At 58.8% G+C, this 23,957-nt stretch overlaps 1 protein-coding gene across 3 annotated transcripts in view; it reads left to right on the forward strand.

The window, feature by feature from the left end:
- The first annotated feature begins 6,520 nt into the window (after nucleotides 1-6,520).
- Nucleotides 6,521-23,957, forward strand: part of RNF213 (ring finger protein 213) — a 107,238-nt gene continuing 89,801 nt past the window's right edge. For 2 of the 3 annotated variants that reach the window (XM_080825747.1, XM_080825746.1), the window contains exons 1-4: nucleotides 7,464-8,078; nucleotides 16,509-16,750; nucleotides 22,610-23,125; nucleotides 23,350-23,472. In XM_080825747.1, coding sequence (XP_080681873.1) covers nucleotides 7,982-8,078; nucleotides 16,509-16,750; nucleotides 22,610-23,125; nucleotides 23,350-23,472 — 978 coding nt within the window. In that variant the 5' untranslated portion in view covers nucleotides 7,464-7,981. Of the gene's footprint in view, nucleotides 6,715-7,463; nucleotides 8,079-16,508; nucleotides 16,751-22,609; nucleotides 23,126-23,349; nucleotides 23,473-23,957 lie in introns of those variants that run through there. The other variant, XM_080825748.1, reaches the window with a different exon arrangement.

The following is a 23,957-nucleotide window of genomic DNA, read 5'->3' on the forward strand; positions in this document are numbered from 1 at the left end:
GCGGAGTGATGCTCCTGAAGACACGTTTGTGTGACTGACGCGGCGATGTCTGTCCGAGCTTAAGGAAAGTCCTGGAAAGATACACATCCAACTGACACGAGGAGTTCCGTTAACGTTACACGACTTCTGTTCGTTTTAACTGTCTACGTGTGGTTTAATTTCTCAATGATGCATTCATAGATAGGTAAAAATTAAGTTATGGCTTAAAATTAATTTATATTAAATTTATATTCATATAATGTATAGCTACACATTTGTTAAGTTTAAAATTAACTTACAATTTACTAAATTTTGAACTTGCTAAATTTATAATATTATATATATTATATATTATTATAATTAATAATATAATTATATAATTATTAATTATATAATTATATAATTAAAGCTTCATTTAGGAAAAGAGCGAAGACTGGAATGGACCACGCACGGAAAGACTTTGGAATTTGGTGTCCGAGGATGCCCGCTGGGCCCCACCGATGCCCCTCATTGGCAGACGAGCCCCTCTGGGCCTTGGCCTGTGCCCCGGGGCCGAGCGGTGCTGATGGTACCGTTGGAGCAGGACGGGCCCCCGTCCATACAGCTCAGCTCTTATAAAAAGAGCGGTTTGGTCCAGACACACACATGGGGAGAAGCTGTGTGATCAAGAAGGCAGAAGCCAGGGGGATGCTTCTGGGAGCCAGGAGCAGCAAAGGTGGCCAGTAAGCCACAGCGGCTGGGAGAGGGGCCCGGGACGGAGTCTGCCTCACAGCCTCGGGAGGACCCGCCGCGCCGAGCCTGCGATCCTGGCCTTCGCGCCCCCCTGCCCCTGCCCGGTGTGTGCTGCCGTGTAACAACAGCCCGGGCTAACTAATGAGGTGTTCAGTGCTGGCAGGACAGGACCTCGCCGGTGCCCCAGGAAGCCACATACTGAGAATGGCAGACTGCGGGCCCACGGGCGTGAAAGAGGGCACGTGCCAAGCAGCAGCCCACGGGCACTGCCACCTTTCACAGCCGCTCCCAGAGCCTCAACCATACACTGGACGATGGCCCAGGTCCACGGCCTCGACATGAGCCACGCGAACCGTCTTACCGTTTCCAGTCACCTTAGCAAACAAGGAAGGGTGAAATTAACGTTTCATTTGACCCGTTACACCCGCGGTACTATCGTCTCACCACGTGATCTCTACACAGCTCACCGATGGGACGGTTGGCGTCATTTTGCTCATAGGACATCTTGAAACCCTGTTTCAAGGACGCTGTGGATGGTGCGCCCGCAGCCCACCGTGAATCAGATCAGCAACACTTTGAGTGCTGCGGGCCACATGTCCTATGGCTGCCGGGCCGGATACCCCAGGTTTGAGATGTCCGCATCCGGCGTGGTTCAGAGGCCCCAGCTGCTCTGAGCTCCTGACTCACACCCCTGCTTGTCTCCACTCCAGCCCTGGGGTGGTCGTGGGACTCGCTGACGTGGGGACGCGGGGATGTGGGGACCTGGGGACGTGGGGACAGCAGAGGAGGTGACGTGTGGTGGCCGGCTGGCGGAGAGCTGTGTCGAGTCCAGGCTGCTCTGGTCTCTCACTGCACGACATGGGGTGCATTGTCTAATCTCCCTGACCCTTAATCTGCATGTCCTCCATGTCGCAGGGATGGAGGTGAGAGGCAGGGTGGGGAGGGGCCGGTGTGTATCGGGCTCTGAGGAGACACCGCGGCTGGGAACCGGACCTCCTGGCCCTGCCCTTCCTCGGGCTCGCCCCTCCTCTGCTCTGAGCACGAACCCAACGCCTTCCTCGATGAGCTTGTGTTTGGGGGCTGTTCCCCCGCTAGAGGCGGCTTGAGGCAGGACTCTGAGGGTGGAGGGGAGGGTGGGGGGAGCTTCAGGCCCTGGGCTGCAGCGCTGCGCTCCTCCCCTGCCCCAGGGAAAGGAACCCGGGCAGGGTGGGGGATCCCGTGTGACTCTTCCATCGTGCCTGCAGTCTGAGGCCACCGTGGAGCGGGCCCCCCAGTGCCACCAGCTCTTACGGGGCCAGCCGCATGCTAATGTGGGGGGCAGTGGGTGTCCCCGTGCGTGCCAGAGCAGGCCAGGGACCTCCGTCTTTAGTAGAACATCCTCCTGGAGCCGGGCCGCCCTGCCTGGGCTGACCCAGAGCCAACAGCAAACCTTTTCCTGGCTGTAATGTGGTTACGTGTATAAACCCTGTTCTGCACAGACGTACCTACCCTCTGTAACTCCAGCTACTGACGCCGGCAGAGAGCTTGTCCCCACTTCCTGCTTTAGCATAATTTTAATCCCGTGGAAGGACCCAAGTTTATCCAAATCATAGGAACCCTCTGCGGTACCAGGTGGCTGCGTCTCTCTGAGCAGATCGGGCAAAGCCCACGGGGCTGGTGCCTGCAGCAATTTGAATTCTGTCCCCTGAAGAGTTCTTGACCCTAGAAGCCTGTGACTCTGACCTTCTATGCACACAGGGTTTTTGAGGATGTCATTAGTTGTGCTCAGAGGAGGTCACACTGGATCGGGGTGGCCCTAAATCGGACAGCTGGGGGGACGGAGACCCACAGGTAAGAAGAATGCCATCAAGTCACTTGGCCACTTTCTTCTCGGTTCTGTGTCCCGTGCCCCCAAAACAAGGAACCCCAGCACCTCCATAAGGCTGCCCTTCTGTCTGTGCGGGCCTGCAGCCCCCGTGGGGACTCCGGTGCCGATGGAGGCGGGTTTGGGACCCCACTGTTGCAACCCGAGGGACATCGGACTCTGGGACAGTTCTTACTCCGTGGGGTCGAGTACGATCCCTAATTGAGAATATCCAGGCCCAGAACACTGACTCCCACCAGCCAAACTCAGCCCCGACCCATCTGTACCCCAAGGCCTGTTTCAGGAGCCACGCGACCGCCAAGCCTCGCTCAAACAGACGTGTGGTCTTGCACACGTGGGAAAAACCAGAGCCGGAGAGAAGACCCGAAGGCAGGTTGGTGGGTAGACGCGACCAAGGCCGAGAGCTGTAGGCCCCTCTTGTTTGGCACGGGTTGTAGTTACACGGCTCCGAGGTGAAGGACGGCGCTCTGTTCAGGCCTGCCTGGTCGCACAAGCCCGGCTTTGAGGTGGCTGGAGGCCAGCGGGGGCCGGGGCCACAGAACCACACGCCCCCAGGCCTAGATGCTCCTCATAAGGCCCCCTTGTTCTCAGCCTCCCCCACCCCTGCCTGCACTTACACTCCCTGCAAAGTGTGCCTCCCTCCTGGCTACCCCGAGCAGGAGACCGTCCGTCCTGCAGGCGACCCCAGGACCCTCAGTACCCGCAGGCGAGGAGCAAGGCCGGCCAACCAGATGGGGGTGGGGCCCACTGGATCCCTTCTGCAAACGCGGGTGGCTGCATGGTCGAGATCAAGGACGTTTCAGATGCTCCACCATTGGGGGTCTTGAAGATGCTCTCTGCAGGGTTCGGCCAGGTAGACCAGGTGGCTGAGTCAGCGGGCTCGTCTGCGGGCGGCCTGCAGTGGACACCGGGGGGAATGTGCGGGCAGGCTTTCCGCCAGCAGATGTTCCCAAGAAGGGGTCAGGCTCTTTGTGGACGCTGGGCGGAGAGGAGAGAGTCAAGCCTGCAGCCTCGGCACCACCGTATGTGTGGGGACAAAGCTGAGGGAGGTTGACACCACCTGAAACCTTTCCTCACCTCCTCCTTCCTTCGTCCCACGATCCCATCCTCGTCCTGCACTGACGTCAGTCTCCGGTCCTGGCTCAGCCTCGCGAAGGAAACTGCGCCTGCTGCTGTCCTTGTCTTTTGTTGTTTTTCTGTCTTATTTCCTAAAGGTGTTAGCTCATACATGTCATTTTATGTCATACTATATATGTATTATTTTTTCAAAAATTGCGTGCCCATTGCGACGTGTACGTTTATGGCATGTATCAAGACTAGGGAGCGTAAGGGGTCTTCTCTGCGAGTCCCCACCGTGGGCTCGTAACATCTGGCTTTTCTGTGTGTTCTTTGTTTTGTCTGTATTTGGTGCACTCCGTGAGTTCTGACTTGGTTCTTGGGGTCGCTAACCATCTCATGGTGCAGGTGCCCTGACGACAGGACCACGTACTGCCTGGTTCTCAGCACCAAGAGGCGGAAGTCTCTGGAACTCCTGCTTTCCTTGGAGCCCCCGGTGGCTTGTCTCTGCACCTGTCAGAACAGGATGTCCGCGCCCCCCATGCCGCTCACTGACTTCTCAGAAAGTAGGGAGTCGGAGCCCGGCTCGAAGCAGGCTTCCTCTTCTGGACGTTGCTGTCCCTCAGTCACCCCGCGAATGCAGGTGACAGCCTGCTCCGAGGCAGCCTGGCTAGACAGGCTCCTAGCGGCCAAAGGAGGAGGACGTGACCTGACACGCCAGCTGAAGCTTTGCTGATCTTGAGCCACCAAATAGGCTGGGAGTGCAGGGGCGGACAAGGCAGGACAGCAAGCCCGTCTCTCAAGGTGAGACGGTGCACATCCTTTTACTGTCTGCTTTCTGCTAAGGAGTGGTCAAGAACACAGAGAAGCGGACAAGGAAGATACCCTGGGGACGTTAAAATATGGCCTTAAAATCCAAAGCGCGTCCCCCTTGGTGGGGTGCCCACTGCACTGGAAGCATCTCTCACTGGAAACACCCTCATTCCTAAGGCTGTGTTGGCGTTTTACAACAAACGGGCTACACCACGCGGGTCGGGGGGTTTTCTCAGCCGCTTGACTCGTCCGGGATGTGACCTCCCGACCCTGCCAGGCTGCAGAGCGCTGACTGTGGTGCCCTCTCTGCTGGCCCTTCCACACCCCGCTACTGGGGGCGGGCTCCGGGTTCTGGAGCCCCCGAGCCACGCCTGCCGGTGAGAGCACACGCAGGAGGTGCCCCGCCTGGCCAGGAGGGCTGGCCTGTCACTGGCCTGGAAGGGCGTCTGGGTTTTGCTCTGCTGGCATCTCCCCAAATCTGATGGTGACACGGGACAGTGTAGGGAAGGGCTGGGCTCTCCCTTCACTTGCTGGTCCCAGAGGAACCCCAGATTCCCAGAGCCTTTCCTGGATTCTGACTAAGCCCCCCTCCTGCTAGGACCTGGAAGGGACAGCCAGGTCCAGTCTGCCCAGCCCAGCACCCTGCCTGATGCCTCCTTCTTTCAGAACAAGCTCTCCTGGGCCCCACACAAGGTCAGCTAGGACCTGGAAGGGACAGCCAGGTCCAGTCTGCCCAGCCCAGCACCCTGCCTGATGCCTCCTTCTTTCAGAACAAGCTCTCCTGGGCCCCACACAAGGTCAGCACAAGGTCAAAGGCCACAGCAGCGGACACGGCTCGGATCCTGCCCAGATCCAGACGAACTAGGAAGCAGGGTGGCAGGCCGGGAATTGGAGTTTGTGGCTCTTGAGTCAGTACGAGGTCAATCATGGCAGTCTGGGCTGAGCACCCCGTAAGCACCTCCTGAACTCAGTGTTGCTGGGTTGGAATGAAGAGGCCAGGCTTGCAGGGGGTGGGCACTGCGGGAGGGGAACCCCAAGAAGTGAGCCTGCTGTTCCCGGGCGGGAGGAAAGGCGTTGTGGCTGGAGTGTGTGGAAGGGAGAGGGCTGGAGACACAGGCAGGACAGGAACCATGGCCTTCTGAATTATCATCATCATGCCAGATGGAGTTTGTAGCAGCCCAGGGGCCCCCAAGTGCTCTCAGGGTCGCTGGTTCTGCGGGAGAGGGCAGTGAGGAGTAAGTAACACACATCATGTACTTGGCTTGGGTTCGGGCACACCAGCACTGGGTGTATTGTTATTACCGGTCAATTCTCCAACAGCCCTGGGAAGCCGCACGGTGAGCTCACAGATGAGGACACTGACCGAGGGAGGGGTAGGGGTGCAACGCAGGCCGCGGCGGCCTCTTGGTTATCAGTGACCATCCCACGGCCGAGCGCGGACTGGAAACCCTCTACGACCATCGGCCACTGCGGTCACTAAATCTGTGCAAGACCCCGATGCGATGGGGCTGGTGTCCTATACTTTGCACCAGAGTATCGGCCTGGCGTCCTCTGTGCCCCTCGCTGGCCAGCTGCCGGCCCTCCAGGGAGGTGGGCACTGTCCAGGGTGCTGGGCTCCGGGTGGGGCGGGGGCGGGGGGAGGCTGCTGGGGGACACTCGGGGGCAGACCCCTGCGGGTCCAGAATCTGTGCTCCCCCGCACCCTGCCCCGAGGGCAGCGACAGGCAGCGCCTCCCCCTTGTCCACTGGGCGGCGCCATGAGGGGGCACTGTGGCCGCGCCCGCCCGAACTCTCCCTGCCCGCAGGGGCGGGACCCGGACCGGAGAAACGAAACTGGGCCTCCGCGGAGGCTTGCACGCCGGGTCGGCGCGGGCGCGCGGGTGCGCGGGGGGGGCGGGGGGGGCGCGGGGGCGCGGGCGGGCCGCCGGGTCCCGGGTCTGGGTCGGGGCGCTGCGTGCTGCGGGCCGTCCCCTCCCGGCGGCCTTTTCCCGGGGCGCCCGGTTTCGGTTTCGCCTCGGGCCCCGCCCCGCGCCGCCCCGCCCCGCGCCGTGCGGACCCCAGCCCCGGGCCGCGGGCAGCCGGTGGGCGCGCGGCGTGCGCGGAGGAGCCCCGGGGCTGGCGCGGGGCCCTTCGCTGCCTGTAGTTGCCGGGGGCGCCCCTGCCTGCGTCCCCAGCAGCTCCCCGGAGCGCAGCATCTCCGCCCCGTGGCCGCCCGGGCGCAGCGTCCTTCGCGTTCCCAGCGCTGCCCGCCGCCGGGGTCTCCAGGCCACGGTGGGCCCCGCTGCCGCGACGGCCTTAAGGGCCCCGAGGTGGCGGCGGGGAGGCCGGAGAAGGAGCGAGCGCGGAGATGGGGAGGCGGCCGCCCTCGACCCGCGCGGCTCCCGGCCCGCACGTGACCCGGCCCCGCCGGCGGGCGCGGTGGGGTGGCGGCCGGGGGTGGGCGTTGAGTCCCGCGCTCTTCTGAAGCTGGGGACGTCGGAGGCCGCGGGGCTAGAGCGTTGCCCCGGTGCTCCCACGCCTCAGGCCCCGGGTGGGGGCGGCAAACAGAAGCGCCCTTCAGGGACTTCCGAGCCCTGTGGTGGCCGTTCTGGGGCGCGGGGAAGCAGAGCCTGGCGGAGGGCAGCTGAGGGGTGGAGGCCCCGCCGGCACCGAGAATCGCCGAGAGGCTGGGCCGGGCCGGTGGTCGCGTCCCTGGCCGTGCAGGGGTGAGGGGCGGGGTGGCGGCCGAGGCTTGGAGGGGACGGGTTGAGCCGGGGAACCTGGCCCACACCGTCTAGCTCTCCCCTGCCCCCCGGAGCTCCCAGCTAGTGGACCGCGAGCCAAGTCTGGGGGAGGCAGGGCAGGGCGCAGCCTGCTAGCCTGACCACCAGCCCTGTTGGCCCTGAGCTGCCCCAGCGCAGGCCGGCCCCTGGGGCGCTCTGGCATCTCTGAAGTGCTGTCTGCCCCACTCCGTCCCCATGGCACCTGTGCGCAGGTGCCTCTGTATCTCTGCCCCTCCTCCAGCGCCTAGCGGGCCCTCTCACACGGAGTCCGATCTCAGGGTTCTGCGAGGGCTGTGTCTCTGCGGGAACAGGGACCCCTCCCCCAACACCTGGTTCTCAGTTGTCCCAGCCCCCGGCCCAGCCAACGGGAACAGTTTTAGACTTACTGAGGGATGGAGACCCCAGGAGGGGCCAGCCTGGCCCGGGGAAGGCGATGCAGAAAGAGAACGGGGAAGGCGATGCAGAAAGAGAACGCGGTGCTGGAGCCCCTGGTGGGGGAGGAGGTGGGGGAGGGGGGAGATGCCCGGGTCAGGAGGGGCGGGTACTCATCGTCGGGGTTCAGGGCTGTGAGTGCTGCAGGTGAGGAAGTGCTAGCACTAGGTTTCCGATTCAGCTGGGGACCTGCGGGGCGCTGTAATTTCCCTTTCCCAGAAAATGAAACTGAAGCAGGGCAGGTCACGTGACAGCGGCTCCGTATATAGTCAGCTGCCTGGGGACCCTTTTTCTTCCAGACCTGCAGGAGTGAGCCTGCCTGGAGCAGACCCATCCCCGGAGGAATGGAGTGTCCTTCATGTGGCTATGTCTCCAAAGACGAAGCCCCCAAGTTCTGCAGTCAGTGTGGACAGAAGCTGTGTCCTGCAGCCCCTGTACCAGGTAAGGGCTGAATGGGGGCGGTGGGGTGGGCAGCAGCCCAGACCCGCTTCCCCTCGCCGAAATGAAAACTGGCCAGCGGGCAGCTGGGGCGAGTAGTTGGAGGTCTTCTGTGGCTGCGGAACTCTTACTAGAAGCACTTTTGTGGCAAGAACAGTTTCGTCTGGTTTTTTAATGGGAGCTCTTGTTGCTTTTTAAAAACTTTCAATTTCATTTCCTGGAGAGCACCTAATGGTTCTCCTCTTCCCTGGGACCGGGCAGTGTCGGGCTGAGCCGAGGGGGTCTCTGGATTGCAGAGGATGCTGTGTGGAAGTGGTATCCCAGGTGGTGTGATGGGGTGCGGGGTCCCCACAGCCTGGACAGGACCCTCTCTGGGGATGGGGGGCAGGTCAGTGCCTGAAAGGGAGGCATGTCACCTGCCGGCTCATGTCGGTCCTTAACTCTTGGTGTCCAAGACCTCAGGCTGCCTTCCTTCCTTTCCTAGGTATTCTTGGACTCAGGACCTTTGCATTGCCTGTTCCCTCAGCTTGGAATATACCTTTCCTCCGAGGGCAGCACCATTACCCCCTCACCTCCTTTCTGTCTTTGCTCCTCGGCCTTTCTACCTGGAGGCCCACTCTGACCGCCCCGTTGAGAACAGCACCTGCCTGGCCCCCCAGCTCCCACTCCCACTTGTTCAGGCTGTTTGCCGTTCTACCATTTGGCCCACAGCAGCGCACGGCTTCGGACAAGACGTTTGCTCTCATGTTAGCTGCTTTATTCCAAGTCCCTGGCACGGCGCCTGGCACATAGTAGGTGCTTGACTAATCATTTCCGGACCCAGCAAAGAAAGTCTTCTAGAAGATCGTGTGTGTTTTCTAAATATAGTTTGTGTGCATGTGTGTGCACGAGGGTCAGTAAATGCTGTTCGTACCAGCCCTTCTCGCTCGCTGACCCCTGGGTGGTCTGCGAGGGTGTCCTGTGTGTGAAGGGGAGGCCCTGGTTCGTTACTCTTGTCTCTGCTGCGTGTGTACAAAACACTTACATCCCAGGTGTTTTTACTGGACTGTAAAAGGTCCGAAGAGGCGACTGCTTTTGCTGTCAGGTTTTGTTTGATTTTCTTTGGCCTCTGCCCCTTCAGGGAGGAGCTCCAGCTACAGTCAGACCTGGGGAGTCTGTCTTTTCCTTTGGAACACAGGGGACTTGACTCACACAGTCGAGCTTGAAGCAGCTGGAAGTCCACTGTCCTCATTGGCTCCTGGCTGTCTGGATATGGGACCACGGCCTAGCTGAGCTCTTGGTGGGTCCGGGCGGAATTTCCCACCTGCTAGGGCCCCACATACCTGGTCACTAGAACATCCGCCTGAGTGGGAGACCTTGTGAGGGGGTCTTTGGGACCCCGGAGAGCAAAAAACCCAAATCCGACCAGTTGGTGAAATGGCAGTGAGCCTGACGTTGTGCTAAGTTGTCTCAGAGCACTGCTGGGGGTGGCCCGGGTGTCATGACAGAACTGGGCAGGGGAGGTCTGCGTGCCAGCCTGGGCGTGTGGTGCTTTTACAGGATGCCATGAAGTCTTCCTGTGCTGGCAGCAGGCCAGCGGTCACTGTCCTGGGCCCCCGCTGATCCCTGCGGGTAGGGAGGGAGGGTCGGGTCCCCCCCCCCCACCTCCGCCGGACGACGAGGACGAAAGCCGGGAGAGCCGCCGGGAGTGCTGGCTTCTCACGTCGGGGCCTCCCCTGCTGCTGGTGGGAGCGGGGCGCATGGGATGGGACTCCAAGGGATCCCCGAGGGCCAGGGGTCTCAGGAGCGACGGCGATCTCCCCCAGTGCCCCTGCCCTGCACGGTGCTTTCCCTCCCTCTCCGCTCCCTCGCCCCTCCCTCATTCTCCACCAAGCTTCTGCTTATGGGAAGGGAAACCGAAAGCGAGCTGGGCCCGGTGGGGGGGAGGGGGAGATCTTCCTGCCAGCCCCTCCCAGAGCTGCCTGGCTGCCGCCCCGGGGCCCCCGGGGCCAGGAGCTGGGGCCCAGAGAGGCCGGTGCCGCTGCTGTTCCCAGGTGCTGGGACCTGAAGTGAGCTTCGGGCGTGCACGGCCAAGAAACGTCTTCAGACGTTTCCAGGGCAAAATAAGTGGTTTTATTAAAGCCCGGGGACAGAGTCGGTGCATGAGTGCGGGGAGAGCTGCACTGGGGGTCTGGAGAGCGAGTGCTGATATTCTTTTAGGCGGAGGCCGGGTGGGTAGGGACAGAGGAAGTTTCCCAAAGGATTTTCTTCTGTAAAAGACTTAGAGGAACCCGGAGGCCTGGCCATGGTTGAGCTAAGGTAGTTCTGGGCTCTGGCAAGACTGGGACAGGATGACCCTTGAGAGCTCCAGGAGGAGCTTCATCCTGGCCTCGTTGTTTGTCGGTGGCGGCAGTTACGGGGAAATCCCATCCTTTCTGTCTTCGCGCCTCCTGTGGCTGGACGCCTGGGTCCTGGAGGCTGGGGGCGCGGCGCCGACAGGATAAAGGAGCGGCAAGGGAGTGTGTGGAGAGTCGCAGCCCATCCTGGGCAGAGAGGGGCCAACTTTGCCCAGAGTCATGTTGGGCCAGTCTGATGAAGATCTAGAACCCAGGTGAGGTTCGGTGGGGTGAGGTCTGGAGCCGACGGCTAAGAAAGAATTCTTAAGACGTCTCTGGTGCAAAAAGGTGGTTTATGAAAGCACTTTGTGGGCACACAGAGATGCTGCCCCGCTATCCTGAGGAGTGGCTGATTATGTAGGTGAGGACGGAGGGGGTGTTCAGAAGGGCTATTGGGGTAAAGAGGACTGTCAGGGTATTGGAGGCCTGGTTACTGTCGAGCCAAGACTGTTTTTCCCTCTAATGAGGCACTAGCGTGAAGACAATTGGAGTTTCCTGGTGGAATGTCACATTCCTGCTATCAAGCTTCCTTGTTAGTGAGATTTAGGTTTAGAAGAAATTTCACTTTATTTATATTTTTTTCTACCTCAGCCTCCTTCAGTTTTGTTTATGGAGGGGAGGGCGACATTAGGGCTCGAGGAACTGAGTTATTTGTCTCTGGAAATTGGGCTATTGATAAGATAGCCTCTTCGTTGTAAATCTCTAGGACATTTGTAAACCAAGGGAGACTCCTGTCTTGCAGGATTGTGACCTCTGCAAGTTACTTGTTTTTCTTTTAGGGCAGCCAGGGGTGCCTGAGGAATGTCACACATAGTCCCGAGGGGAGTGGGTGGAGAGGGGGTGCAAGGCGCCAGCTTTTGCTTTGTCCTCAGCCGGCCTCCTGCTCCCTCAGAAAGTCCGATGGTGGAGGGTAGGGCCGGGGGGAAGGTCAGGTTCCCCAGGGGACCCAGTGGGACTCTACCTTGAGTGCTAGAAGCCCATTATCAGGAGGTGAAGTCCCGGCCGACCTCGATACTTTTTCATTTTCTGCTATGTCCCAGTTTCCTTGATGTTTTTCTAAGGGGAAAAGAGGAGAACCTGAGACCCTATTCGCATCCAGGGTAGGGCTGGGGGCCCCTGGGGCAGCTCAGAGGCAGGATAGGTACAGGTGGGGGTGGCCCCAGGCGGGGGGAGGTTTGGGGCAGCAATGGAGGGTCCCCGGTCCGGGACGGAGCCATCCTGCCTGTTCGTGCCTGTGGGGCTGGTGTGGGCACCTCAACTCCACGGCCACCGGCACAGGCCGTGGGTTTGTGCTCACTGAACGGATTCAGGGCAAGTGGGGCCAGTGCACCTGGAGGGTAGTACCGCTCAGTGCCCTGGGTTTTATGATTTCGATCGTGGTAAAACATTTATAACGTGAAATTTACCGTTTTAACGGTGTGTCGCTGTTCGGCGGCCCGAGGCCCATTCTCGTTGTCTTGCGGCCTTCCCCACCATCCCCTCCAGAACGTTCCATCTTCCCAAACTGAACGTCTGTCTGCAATAAACACTGATGCCGCCCACAATCGCTGTCACCCACCGTCTCTTTCTGTCTCTGGGAATGTGACTGCCCTAGGGACTTCTGTGAGAGTGGGAAGCGTGCCTGCTTGCTTTAGCCTTGGGGACCTGCAGGGCTGCGGCCCCTGTTTTCCCCGGACGGCAGGGGGGCCCCGGGCTAGCTGGCGGCCGTCCCAGGGGTGCGTGCGCTGCAGACCCAGGCCTGCTGCTGGGGCTCTCGTCGGAAGCCTGGGTGTCAGAGTCAGCGTGGCTGACCGCGTTGGGTCGAGTTAATTTTCGGTGACATTTTGTAGAAGTGATTTGGAGTTGTCGGTGAGGCCCCTGCCTTCTCCCCTCATTCCTGTGCTAATCAGCCATTGACCTGATTTGGGGAGCTGAAGGGGCGCTCAGACCCGTTGGCTCTCTGGGTACCCCCAGGTCTGCTTACCTGCAGGCATCCCAGCGTGCATGCATGCACGCTTCAGGGCTAGGGGACAGGAACTTGCTCCGATTCACCCAAAATATCCTACGGGCAAGGACCAGGATCCCGACAGCTGTCCCCAGGCCCTGTTGTGGCTTCTGTGAGACCGTGGGAGGCAGCCCAATGCCTGGGTTCAAGCCCTGCTCCCCAATTGTCCTTCCATATTTGTGTCTACCAGGAAAGCCTCTCCCCCGTTGGCTGGCGGTGGGTACTTAGCGGGTTCACACGCCGAGCGCCCACTAAATGCCGCGGCAGGTTTGCTCTTCTGCATCCAGCTAGAACTAACACGTGCTGGTGAGAACGGAGGTGATTGAAGTGGTGTTCGGGAGCAAACGGTCCAGAAAGAATTCTTCAAACATTCTTGGTCCAGAAAGAATTCTTCAAACATTCTTGGTACAAAAAGGGTGGTTTTATTATAACACAGGGGCGGGACCTGTGGGGAGAGAGAGCTGCCCCCGGACTGTGAAGAGCTGCGAAGAGATTATATACTTTAGAGTTGGGGGAAGTAAGGACAATGCAAAGTTTGCAAAAGGATTTTCCTGTCGCGAAGACTCCTGTCGCAAAGGATTCGGGAGGCCTGGCTGGCTATTGTCAACCTAATGTTGCGTTTCCTCTAGCAAGGCATTAACATTAACTCGGGAGACTGGGACTTCCTGGAGGAATGTTATGTTCTGCCCGTCTAGAGTGTTTGTCAATAGGACTGAAGGAAATTCAATTTTATGTACATTTTTTTTGCCTTTGTTCCTCAAGGGCACAAAAGCCATGAGGCCCGACCTCCTCCCAGCCCTGCCCTTTGCATCGCCTGTTAACACAACACTGTTAAGTGTTTGGTGTGTCCCTTTCTGGATGTCTCCTTTGCGTGGAAACATGCGTATGCGTATGTGTTTCTGTAAGCTGGTGGGTCATGCTGACGTAGTTTGGGAATACAGGTGAGGCTTGCTGGGGTAGGGTCCGGAGCCGGCAGCCAAGAACGAATTCTTGAGACGTCTTTGGTGCAAAAAGATGGTTTTATTAAAGCACGGGGACAGGACCCGTGGGCAGAAAGAGCTGCGCTGGGGTCATGAGCAGTGACCCGTGATGTGCTCTCTAGTTGGGGGGCGGTTAGGGAGAACGTGAGTCTCTGAGGAATTTTGGAAGCAAGGTTTGCAGGCCCTTGAGGGGCTAGCTGGTGCTGGGGAAAGGTCATTTACTACCGTCTAGCAAAACCTGAGTCATGAGACTTCCGATGTATATCGGGGGGTCATATGCCTGGGGATAGACATAAAGGGAGCTTCCAGAGGAATTTTTATTTATTTTTATAAATTTTTAAAGATGTCACGTATGTATGTGTGTATTTTAGAGAGGGAGAGAGGGGAGGGGCAGAGGGAGAAGGAGAGAGACTTACCCGGCTCCACACCCAGCATGGAGCCTGATGTCATGACCTGAGCCCAAATCAAGAGTTGGATGCTTAAAACCGACTGAGCTATTCGGGTGCCGCCAAAGAAATTTTTATATTTTAAAGTAGACTTACGGGATCCTAGGGGTCGGGCTAGGACTGCCTTGGGCCCTTGGCAGAGCGTCAACATCCAGGCAGCTGCGTCCCTAGAGGAAGGTCACTCTGCCTGTTTCAAGGACTTGTCAGTGGGCTGTAGGTAGTAAGGACATGTAATTATTTTTCTTCTGCCTTTGTTCCGCACATCGCTGGGCACTTTCCTTGTTCCACCATTTGTCATAAGGGACATGGCGAGGCGGATCTTGCCTCCGGAACAGTCTATCTGGAGGACAGCCTCGTGTGTTTATAAGCATAAGGCTTCTGGCCCCTCTGGCCTCTGGGTTTCCAGGTTTCTCGTCCACCCGCATCCTCTGTAGCACTGGGCGCCACAGATCTTGCTGGTCCAAAGCAAGTGGGTGGGCGCACATGGCGTCTCATCAATTCTTTGCTCGCTTCCTTGATCAGTGGAGAGCCAAGGATGTTTTCGAGGGTCCCGTGTATTTCTTTTTCTTTGAACTGCCTCCTGTTTTCCTCTTGGGAAGGTCATTTTTTACAACAATTCTTACTGATTTTTCATAGGCGTCGAGGCTGTTTATATTGGAGAGGACCGGAACCGCAGCGCCCTGCTTCGTCCGCTGGAGGAATGCGCTGCCTGCGCACTGGGCTCCAGAGCCAGGGGCTTGGGTGTCCGCGGGGCTCGCTCTCCGTCCCGAGTTCCTCTGTCTCTGCCTCTTTCTGTGGTCCCCTGCTTTGTCCTCAGGCTGGCTGTGTTCCTGAAGGCAGACGGGCTCACCGGCTCCGGTGCCTGGGATCTGTTTGTCTGACCAGGGGAGAGAGTCAGTGTGTCTGAAACCCCAGTCACCAGCCCTGGAGGCCGGCTGCACGTCCTGCCAATCACTGGGGCCAGGGGAAATGCCGGGTTCTGATTGGATCAGGCTAATCAGGGATCGCACCGCGAAGAGGCGGGTAGAGGCCAAAATGCTCACAGTTTATCATCAAAGGAGAGTGGCCCTGCGCCGTTGTGTGCCATGATATCCTTGCTGGTTTGGTTCTTCAGCCATCAGGTTGTGGGGGAGGAAGAATTTTTCTCTACCCTTCAAAATGCTTCTGACTGGTCTGAGAATTAAATTGACATGAGACAGACTGACAGGAGAAAAACCAGATTTAATTTCTTTACGACGAGAGATTGCAAAGATAAGTGAAAGGAGGTGTCTATGTCACTCTGAACTCAGGAGAAGGGAGTGGGTAGGGGTCTGGGACGCCAAAGGGAAGACAGCAGGTCTCAGGGGGATGGGAAGGAGTCAGAGGTGAACAGATGTCTGCTGGGCCATCAAGAAACTATGGGACAAGAAGACTCTGGTCCAGCAGGCCTTGCTAAGTTCCTCCTGGCCCGCCATCCCACCATCCCTAGTTCACAGCTTAATGCAGTTATGTGTGGCGGCTCCCAGTTCCTCCTTCTCGATTCTTTCTTTTTTTTTTTTAATTTATTTGACAGACAGAGATCACAAGTAGACAGAGAGGCAGGCAGAGAGAGAGGGGAAGCAGGCTCCCCGCTGAGCAGGGAGCCTGATGTGGGGCTCGATCCCAGGACCCTGAGACCATGACCTGAGCCGAAGGCAGAGACTTAACCCACTGAGCCACCCAGGCGCCCCATCCTTCTCAATTCTTGTAGGCAGTTAGGGGGAAGGTCAGAGTTTCTTCCTGAGGCTTTTCAGCTTGAAATAGTCTTCATGACAAAGTGGCCTATCTTAGGGCAACTCAAAGTTCTGAGTATGTGTATTTAGACATTTGATGTAGTTGTTATTAATTGAGTCTTGTCACAGTCATCCGAAGGATGACTTCTGAGGGCCTTGTATGTTCCAGGTACCAGAGGCTCCAGGGGAAGCAAAGCACTGGTCCCCGCTCTCCAGAATTTACAGAGGGAAGGTTGGGCATAAGACAGGGCCTAGGAGAAGGAAGAGGAAGGGGCTTCAGAAGTGGGGCCCAGCAGGCCTCGGCTTTGGAGGTCAGGCGGAAGGAAGGTTCCAAGTAGAAAGCCATCTGGAGTGGGGGGATGGCATGGGGACCCAGGTTTGAAAATAGGGTCCCTGAAGGACTCAGTTTGGGAGGGGCCCCCCATGGGGATGGTGGCTGTAAACAGGGGCGACTGTGAGAGCAAAGCACCTGGGGTATAAAGGTCAGTGGGGGCAGGGACCAGGGAGGCGCTGGGAGACTCTGGGTCTGGCCAGGAGCCCCAGTGAGAGGGGCTGAGAGTGGGGCGCCTGTCCCTGAGAAGAGAGGAAGAAGCACTTTGGGCAGGGAGGGGAGCGGCTCGTTCTGTTTTAGACCCAGGGCCGGGCCACTCTGCTGGTGCCGACGTCGGGAAGAGCCAGACAGTCAGACTGCACGCACTGTCCCGGGGGTTCGGCCCCTTCCTTGGGGCTGGAGCCGGGCTCCTGGGTCCGTCATGCCCACCCAAGAGCGGAAATTGTACCCAGGGAAAGTGCATGTTGGGGGACAGGGCTGATCTGGCCAGTGTCCTCGCGGGACTTTCCTCCGGGACTCTCCTTGCTTTACCTTGAGACTTGACCCATGCGCATGGACCTTTGCAGATTCTGAGAACAACAACCCTGAGGCAGAGCCGACCCCAGAGGAGAAAATGGAGTGTGGGCAGGAGCCGAAGGAGGACGGTGGCCCCAAGGTGACATCGGACCCCGAGGGAGAGATGGAGAGTGGGCAGGAGCTGAGGGAGGACAGTGGCCCTTTCTTGTCCCCGGACTCAAGTCACCTCCTGCGGGAAGATCAGGATGAGCCTCCTTCCAGTGTCTCCTTGGCTGGCCAAGGAGTGGGCAGAGTGAGTAGTCCCGGGCCCTGGTGGCGGGTGGGGGGGTCTGTGAGGAGCAGCAACGGCCCATTTCCCCCCTGCTTGGCCCGGAAGCCGCTGCTGCTGTGTCGCCCCCGTGGCGGAACAAGGGGCCCCCCCATCCTTACTGTAGGCCCGGTGTGGCCCCCCCCCCCGCCCCCGACGGCTGCACGCGGGGCAGGAGCAGGGCAGCCCCGTCTCTGCGGCTGGTTGGCCGCGGGCTCTGGGTTCCTGCTCCCCCGCCGGGCCCGGCCGCAGAGGGGGGGCTGGTGTGGCCGGGCCCGGCCTGGAAGCCCGAGCTGCTGCCGCGCGCTCTGCCCCTTCCTGGGACCTCTTTGCCGTGACGGGGCTGGCGCCGAGGTGTCTCGAAGCCACAGAGGCAGGGTCGCCGCTCAGGGAGGACACCGGCGGGCCACACGCTCCTCGCCTAGAGTGGGGGTGGGGAGCCGGGGCTCAGCAGTCCGGGTCGCCCGCCAGCGTGTCTTGCCCCGGGCGAGGCTTGCAGGGAGCGCCTGGCCCGGACAGGTTCAGGGGCAGGTTGGGGAGCGCGACGCGCCCGAAGGTCCAGCCTGTGCGGACCCAGCGGCCTGGGCCTGGGCCTCCCGCTGGACACGTGGACGCGACGCTGTCCTTCCGTGTCGGGGTTGGGGCCGGCGTCCCGTCTCTTCTCAGTTGTTCCTTGAAGTGTCAGGCCAGCGGGGCGGACGCGCAGCGGGCGGTGTCGCGGTTAGTGGGGGCACCGTGCGGGGCGCGCGGGGGCTGCGGCAGGGGCGGTGGGTGTGCGTGGTGTGGCGGGGGTGTGATGTGAGGTGAGAGCGGGGATGTGTAAGAGTGTGTGTGTTAGTGTGTAGTACGCGTGTGCGTGGGCGTGGGATTTGTGTCGTGTGGGTGTGAGTGGGATGTGTGGAGGGCGCAGGAGTATGGGTGTGTGGTGTATGTCAGTGTGTGAGGCCGGGTGAGGTTTTGTTAGTGTGTGATGTGTGTGTGGTGTCGGGTATGTGTGGTGTGGGCGTGTTAGTGTGATGTGGATGCGTATGGTGGAGGTACGCACGTGTGGTGGGAGTGTGGGGCGTGTATGTGGTATGTGTGTGAGTGGGGTGTGGGGTGTAGATACGTGTGCGGGAGTAGCTGGTGTGATTGCGGTGCGTGTGGGGGATGTATGTGTGTGGTATGCATGTGAGTGTGCGTGGGCTTTGAGTGAGTGGACGGAGTGTGTGTGTGTGTGAGGTGTGAGTGGGATATAGGGGTGTGAGTGTGATTTGTGAGTGTGTTTGTGTGTGAGTGTGTGTCCTTCCCCTTGGGGTGTTGCTGTCCCAAGCAGGACGTGGGACGGTGAAGGTTCAAGTGAACTCTGGGAGTGGGTGCCGGGGGGTGCACACCCGCAGGAGGGCACGTGGTACCGCAAGTGGACCCGACTCTGAGCCCAGCAGGACTGGGTTTTCTTTTTTTTTTTTAAAGATTTATTTATTTATTTGACAGAGAGAGAGATCACAAGTAGGCAGAGAGGCAGGCGGAGAGAGAGGGTGAAGCAGGCTCCCCGCTGAGCAGAAAGCCCGATGCAGGGCTCGATCTCCGGACCCTGAGATCATGACCTGAGCCAAAGGCAGAGGCTTTAACCCACTGAGCCACCCAGGTGCCCCTGGGTTTTCTTTTTTAACCCTGAAGTAACCAGAGTGAGTTTAAGTCTCTTTTGGAGACAAAAATGGGCAAGAATAACCAAGAATACTATGAAAAAGAAAAGTCTGAGTGGGACTTACTGCACGAAATCAAACAGAAACATGGTACAGAGCCATAGTCAGTGAAACAGTGAATTCTGGGGGCGATCGCTGTACTGGAAGAGACATCCCTGAGTCAGACCCTAGTATGTGCAGGAACCGGGGGGGGGTGCATAAATATGTATCTGATCTCTGAATAGGGAAAGAGTTTCTGGTAATTAAAGCAAAGGAAAAGACTACAAACAAGAGATCAGTGTCTTTGACTTAAGAAAATTAAAAATGTCATAGAATACGATAAGCACAAATGAAGGAAATTTGTGCTAACACAATCTAGGAAAAACATAGAATATTTTCCTAGCACAATCTAGGAAAAACATAGAATATTTTTATTTACATAAAAGTACTTTTAACGAAGAGTGAGTTGCCTCAATATGTCAAAAGCTCTTAGAAATCAAGAAAAAAACAGTAAACAACCCAGTAGGAAAAAGTGGGTCAATAGTAGATTATAGTCTCTAAATGGCCCGTAAATTTATAAAGCTCCCACCTCTGAACTCAAACCTGGAAAATAAAAAGAACTGCGAGCTTTTATGTGAAACTTATAAAATTAAAGAATGGATTTAAAGTCAGCATTTGGGGCGGAGTTCTCGGTGCACCTGTGGGTAGTCTCGTGGGACCCCCAGCGAGACAGGTGCTTTTCTTCTCTGATTTCATTATGAGAAATGAACCCAGAGAGGCATCTGAAGGTTTCAGAGAGGATTTAATCACAGCCCCAGCTTCTGTGGCCCAAAGGCTGGAACCCTCTTGAGTACCCGCCACCCTGGGCAGGGCCCCCTGGGTCGTCCATAGGCTGGAATGCATTGTGGCCTCCAACTGTTAATTTTCTCAAAGATGGAAGCCGTGGGGAAATTCTTGCGATCTAATCACATAAGTAAATAAACAAAAAGAGAAAAGAAAAAAACCCCAAGAATGGGAAAGGGATACCAGTGAAAATGGCAGAGAAGGGGCCTGCAGGGTCCTGTCCCTCCCAGGGAAGCACCAGCCACACTGAGCAAAAGAGCATCAGCTCAGTTGCACGTCTGGAAAGTCTCGGTAGCAGGAGACCTGGCCCTGGTGGCCGAGCTTGGTTTGTGGGGTTTCGGCCTGGCCCCACTCCCTCCCCGCATGGGGGTCTGAAGGTGCCGCCCGTTCTGACGGAGGACGGGAGCCCTGCAGACCGTGTTCTGGGGCTTGACGTCTGGGATGTCTAAGGATGAGAAGCACTAAAGAAGCTGTTCCTAGAACAGCTGCCGGCGCCTGGAGGGGCTCCCTGCCCCCCCCCCAGCGGGAGGGAAGTGGGGAGTCATTGCTCAGAGGGCGTGGGGTTCCTTTCGGGGGGGATGAAAATGTCCAGAACTAGATAGTGAGTGCATGCAGTGGTTCATTATACGTTCTGTGATTTTCACCCCGGTGTCAGAAAGCCGTGTGTGGCACTGTCACAGGAGGGGTTGAAAACAGAAGCCGAAATGCACACATTGCCACCCGAAGGGGAGCCGGAGCGGAGAGCACAGGTGGATGCTGGTGGGGTCGTCCCTGGGGATTTGCTCACAGGGCTTCATGGCCGTTCCCCCGCTCCCTAGTGACCCTGCATAACGCCACGGTCAGACGGCACGTGCGTGTGTGAACAGGCTCGTGTGTGCAGCTGAGGTGTTCCCATGGGGTGGGGGGACTCTGCCAGGGAACCAAGGGCCAGGGCCCCGGGCTAGGACAGCATCCCACCCAGCAACGGAAGGAGCTCCAAAAGGCTGAGTGGAAGGGTTTCGAGAGGCAGAAAGGGGGTGGAAGAGAAAATTATTAGTAAAGAATGCATTGTTTTCAAGCAAGGTTGTACTCCTGTGGGGGTCAGGCAGAGGGAGGGCCAGGGGGGCTTGCTTTCCTACAGAGGGTGTCCAGGAGGGATGGCCTCTGCCCAGGGGCGCGGGGCAGGGGACAGGAGGAAGGAGGTGTCTACAAGAGGGACATCGAAGCAGGAGAGGACAGCAAGGAGGCGTCCTGGCTGCGTCTGGCATTTAACTGATGGACGCGGCTGAGTGACAAGAGGAGGGATCGTGCCTTGGGGGGAAGCCCCCGGGTGGCCGAGAGAAGGAGGGGACAAGGCGAGTGTGGGCAAGTTCAGGATTGGCTGGATTGAGTGATCTTGGTGGGCTCCGGGCTGTCGGGGTGTTGCCAGCCATCGTGTCCCCAGCCCTGGGGTGATTTAGGGCAGAGGAGCAGTGGCTGAGGGAGTTGTGTGGGGTGTGGGCTCTGGGTTGGTTGGTTTGCAAATGGAAGGGAGTCTCCCACAGTCTAGGAGTGAGCTAGCCCTGGGCGGGGCGGGCTCCAGGATTAGCAAGGACCCCAAACTGTCCAAGCGCCGTAAACCGCAGAAAATAAAACCCAGGATTAATACCAGCGGCGGGAGCAGGACAAGTGCAGGGTGAGGTGGGCGGGCCGGGAGCGGGGGTCTTCCGGCCACCATCTGGCTGTCATCCTGGGTGAGCAAGTCTCCGGCCGCTCGCACACAGTACAGGACCAGGGAGTCCTTGTGGAATGGGCGAAACCATCTTATTAGGGCTTCAGTGTCTTGCAGGCTCGGCCTGCACCGTCTCCTCCAGGAAGCCTTCCAGGCTAGAGGCCACCTCTGAGATCCCAGCCCCTTTGCCATTGGCATTCCCCATACACTTAACACCGTCCGTTTGCATAGTCTGCTTCTCTTCCGAAACCACTGGCTTCGTGGGGCTTCGTGGGGCGGGAACAAGGCTGCTCTCTTGCTCCTGGTCCCTGCACAGAGCCCAGTCGGAGCGGAGCTGGCGGGGCTCCCAGGGGTGCGCTCCGGGCTCTGCCCAGGTCCTTCTGGTCTCCAGCGGCCCTGGCAGCAGCTCATTGGAAATGCAGACCCCCAGGTCCGCCACGCCTGCTGAGTTACCGTCTGCATGTTTATTGCTCTGTACCCCCGCAGGTGTTGGACGAGTTACTGCCTTAGATGACCTTCCTTTCTTTTTAAGTTTTATTTATTTAAGTCATCTCCACACCCCATGTGGGGCTCGAACTCACGACCCGGAGATGAAGAGTCGCGTGTTCTTCTGACTGAGCCAGCCACAGCCCTTAGATGACCTTTTCTTTATTATTTAAAGACTTTATTTGTTTATTTATTCATTTATTTATTTTAAGGAGAGGGAGTGACAGAGTGTGGAGCCCGACACGGGGCTCGATCTCTCGACCCTGAGATCATGACCTGAGCCGAAATCAAGAGTCGGCTGCTTAACCATCTGAGCCACCTTAGGCCAAGCCCCCCCACTCCCCACCTTTTAAAGCCTCGTTCCTGCCAGCGTGATGGTAGCAGGTGTCAGTTTACAGGCCAGGAAGTCCCCCTTGAAGGCCGCGGCGCTGGGGCGGCCCCGTGTGTCCTGCTGGTTGCTGCGGGCAGAGCTTGGAGAAGACCCAGGACCTGACCCAGAACCCAGACCAACAGACTCCAGGCCCGGGGTGGGTGGCGAGCCCCAGGGCCATGCTGTGTCTCTGGCACTTACAGGCCGGTGGCACTTAACGCACCGGCCACTCTTCCCTCACCCCGGAGCTGTATCCCAGGCGAGGTAGGGCATCGGGTGCCGGCCGGGTCCGCAGAGGGGCCTCCCCCCGCTGCTCCCCACAAGCTGTTTGTGGTTCCAAAGCCAGGAGCGCTGGCCGCTGAGCGGGGATCTCCAGGCTAGAAAGGGCTGTTCAGACTCTCGTCTGCTTTTGGTCTCCTAACCTCCCTGCCGAAAGGCTTGGATGTCGGAGTGTGGTACGTGGGGGCCCGTGTCCACTTTGGAACTTGCAAGCAGCAGGCTTCAGGATGTCGCGTGGGAAGCAGCCCCGGGGGAGGTTCTTGGCTGTGATTCGCCGGGACGAAGGGTGTGGCCGGCACTGCTCGGCCCCTGTCCTGCAGCTCTGCCCACCCCCCGCCCGGTCGGTTCTCGGTTCTCGTCTTTCCAGGATAAAGGGTCGGCAGAGCTGACAGATGTGAGGGGGTTTGGTCAGGCCAAGCTTGACGTACTCGAGACATTGAAAGGAAATTGGAGGAAAATGTTGGGAGAGTGTAGTGACCCCAGGAATTATAACGAGTGTCTCTTCTGTTCAGAGCAAAAGGAAGAGAGGGCGGAAGAAAAAGAACCAGAATGCCTCCGCTTCTGCAGAGCCGGACTCCTTGCGGGAGGCCTCCTCTGTCCCCGGGGGTGTCGGGGGTGTCGGCTCACTTGCAGACTCCCGCTTCCAGGACCCAGCCCCTCCCCAGAGCGGGGCCCCGCAAGGTGGTCCCACCAGCGAGCCGAGCCAGCCCCCGGGCGCCGCCCCGACGCCGCCCGAGGGTGGTGACCACCCAGGGCCCGTGGGGCACGCCGAGGCTGGTGGCAGCCCTCCGCGGGACCAGACCGAGGGAGATGCCCTCCTGAACGGGAAGGGCCATGACTCCCCCGAGCCGTCCAAGGGCAGGGCCACCCCCCAGGAGGGGGCTGCTCCCACCACCTCTGCCAGCAAAGACCGTTCTGGGAAGGAAGGTGCTGCTCAGGAAGTCCTGCCGCCTGAGTCCAAGCGGGGCTCTGAGCCCCAGATGGAACCGCAGAGCCCCGCGCAGCCGGCCGGGGCTCACGCCTCTGGGGTGAGTTGTCGGGAAGTGATGGACGGGTGCGCTGTGCCCAGACCGCTGGCTGTGGCCAAGCAGCTCTGCCGTCGCCTCCCTGCCCAGGAAGGGCGCCCCTGGGACTTGTCCCCCGGATGGTGCCCCTCCCTGAGCCACTGATCCCCTCTTACTGGGCTGGTGGCAGTGCTGACCCGTCAGGTTGTCCTCTGGGTCCTGATGTCTGGGGCCTTTGTCTCCTCCAGGAAGCTACAGCTGCAGCCCAGCCCGCTAAGCCCGTGGGAGGGGCTGGGGAAAAAGTGAAAGCCAAGACTCAGAAAATGAAACAGCCGCCCACAGGCTCCCCTGCTTCCCCGGAGCACCGCCAGGTAGGGAAGGCATCTTGGAAGCCTCCACGTCCTGCTGTCTGTCCCACCATCTGCTCCTCTGGGCCCTGTTCCTTCTACAGTTCATCCTTCAGTCATTCAGTGATTCCCTTTTGGGGGCTAGGGATGCAGCCACGAAGGAGACCTGACTCCTGCCATCATGGCCCACATTCTATAGGGGGAAAGACAGAAAATGGCATGGGGAGAGCCACATGGGAAAGCAGGGTGGGGGTGGAGGGAGCTGAGGTAGGTGCTGAGAGAGCGTCGCCAGGCAGGGTCTCCTCAAGGAGGTGCCGATGGAGCAGAGATCTGCAAGCATGAGGGGCAAGCCATGCAGTTCTCTGGGGACACGTCCCAGGCAACAATGGCAGGTGCAAAGGCCCTGTGGCAGAGTGTGGCAGACCTGTACTGCGAACAGTAAGGAAACCTGTGACCCCAGGAGCAAGTGAGGGAAAGAGGGTTGCGGAGGGGGTCTTGGAGGCTGTAGC

Source organism: Martes martes, assembly GCF_963455335.1.
Source record: "Martes martes genome assembly, chromosome: 16".
In the NCBI taxonomy this organism is placed as follows: domain Eukaryota; kingdom Metazoa; phylum Chordata; class Mammalia; order Carnivora; family Mustelidae; genus Martes; species Martes martes.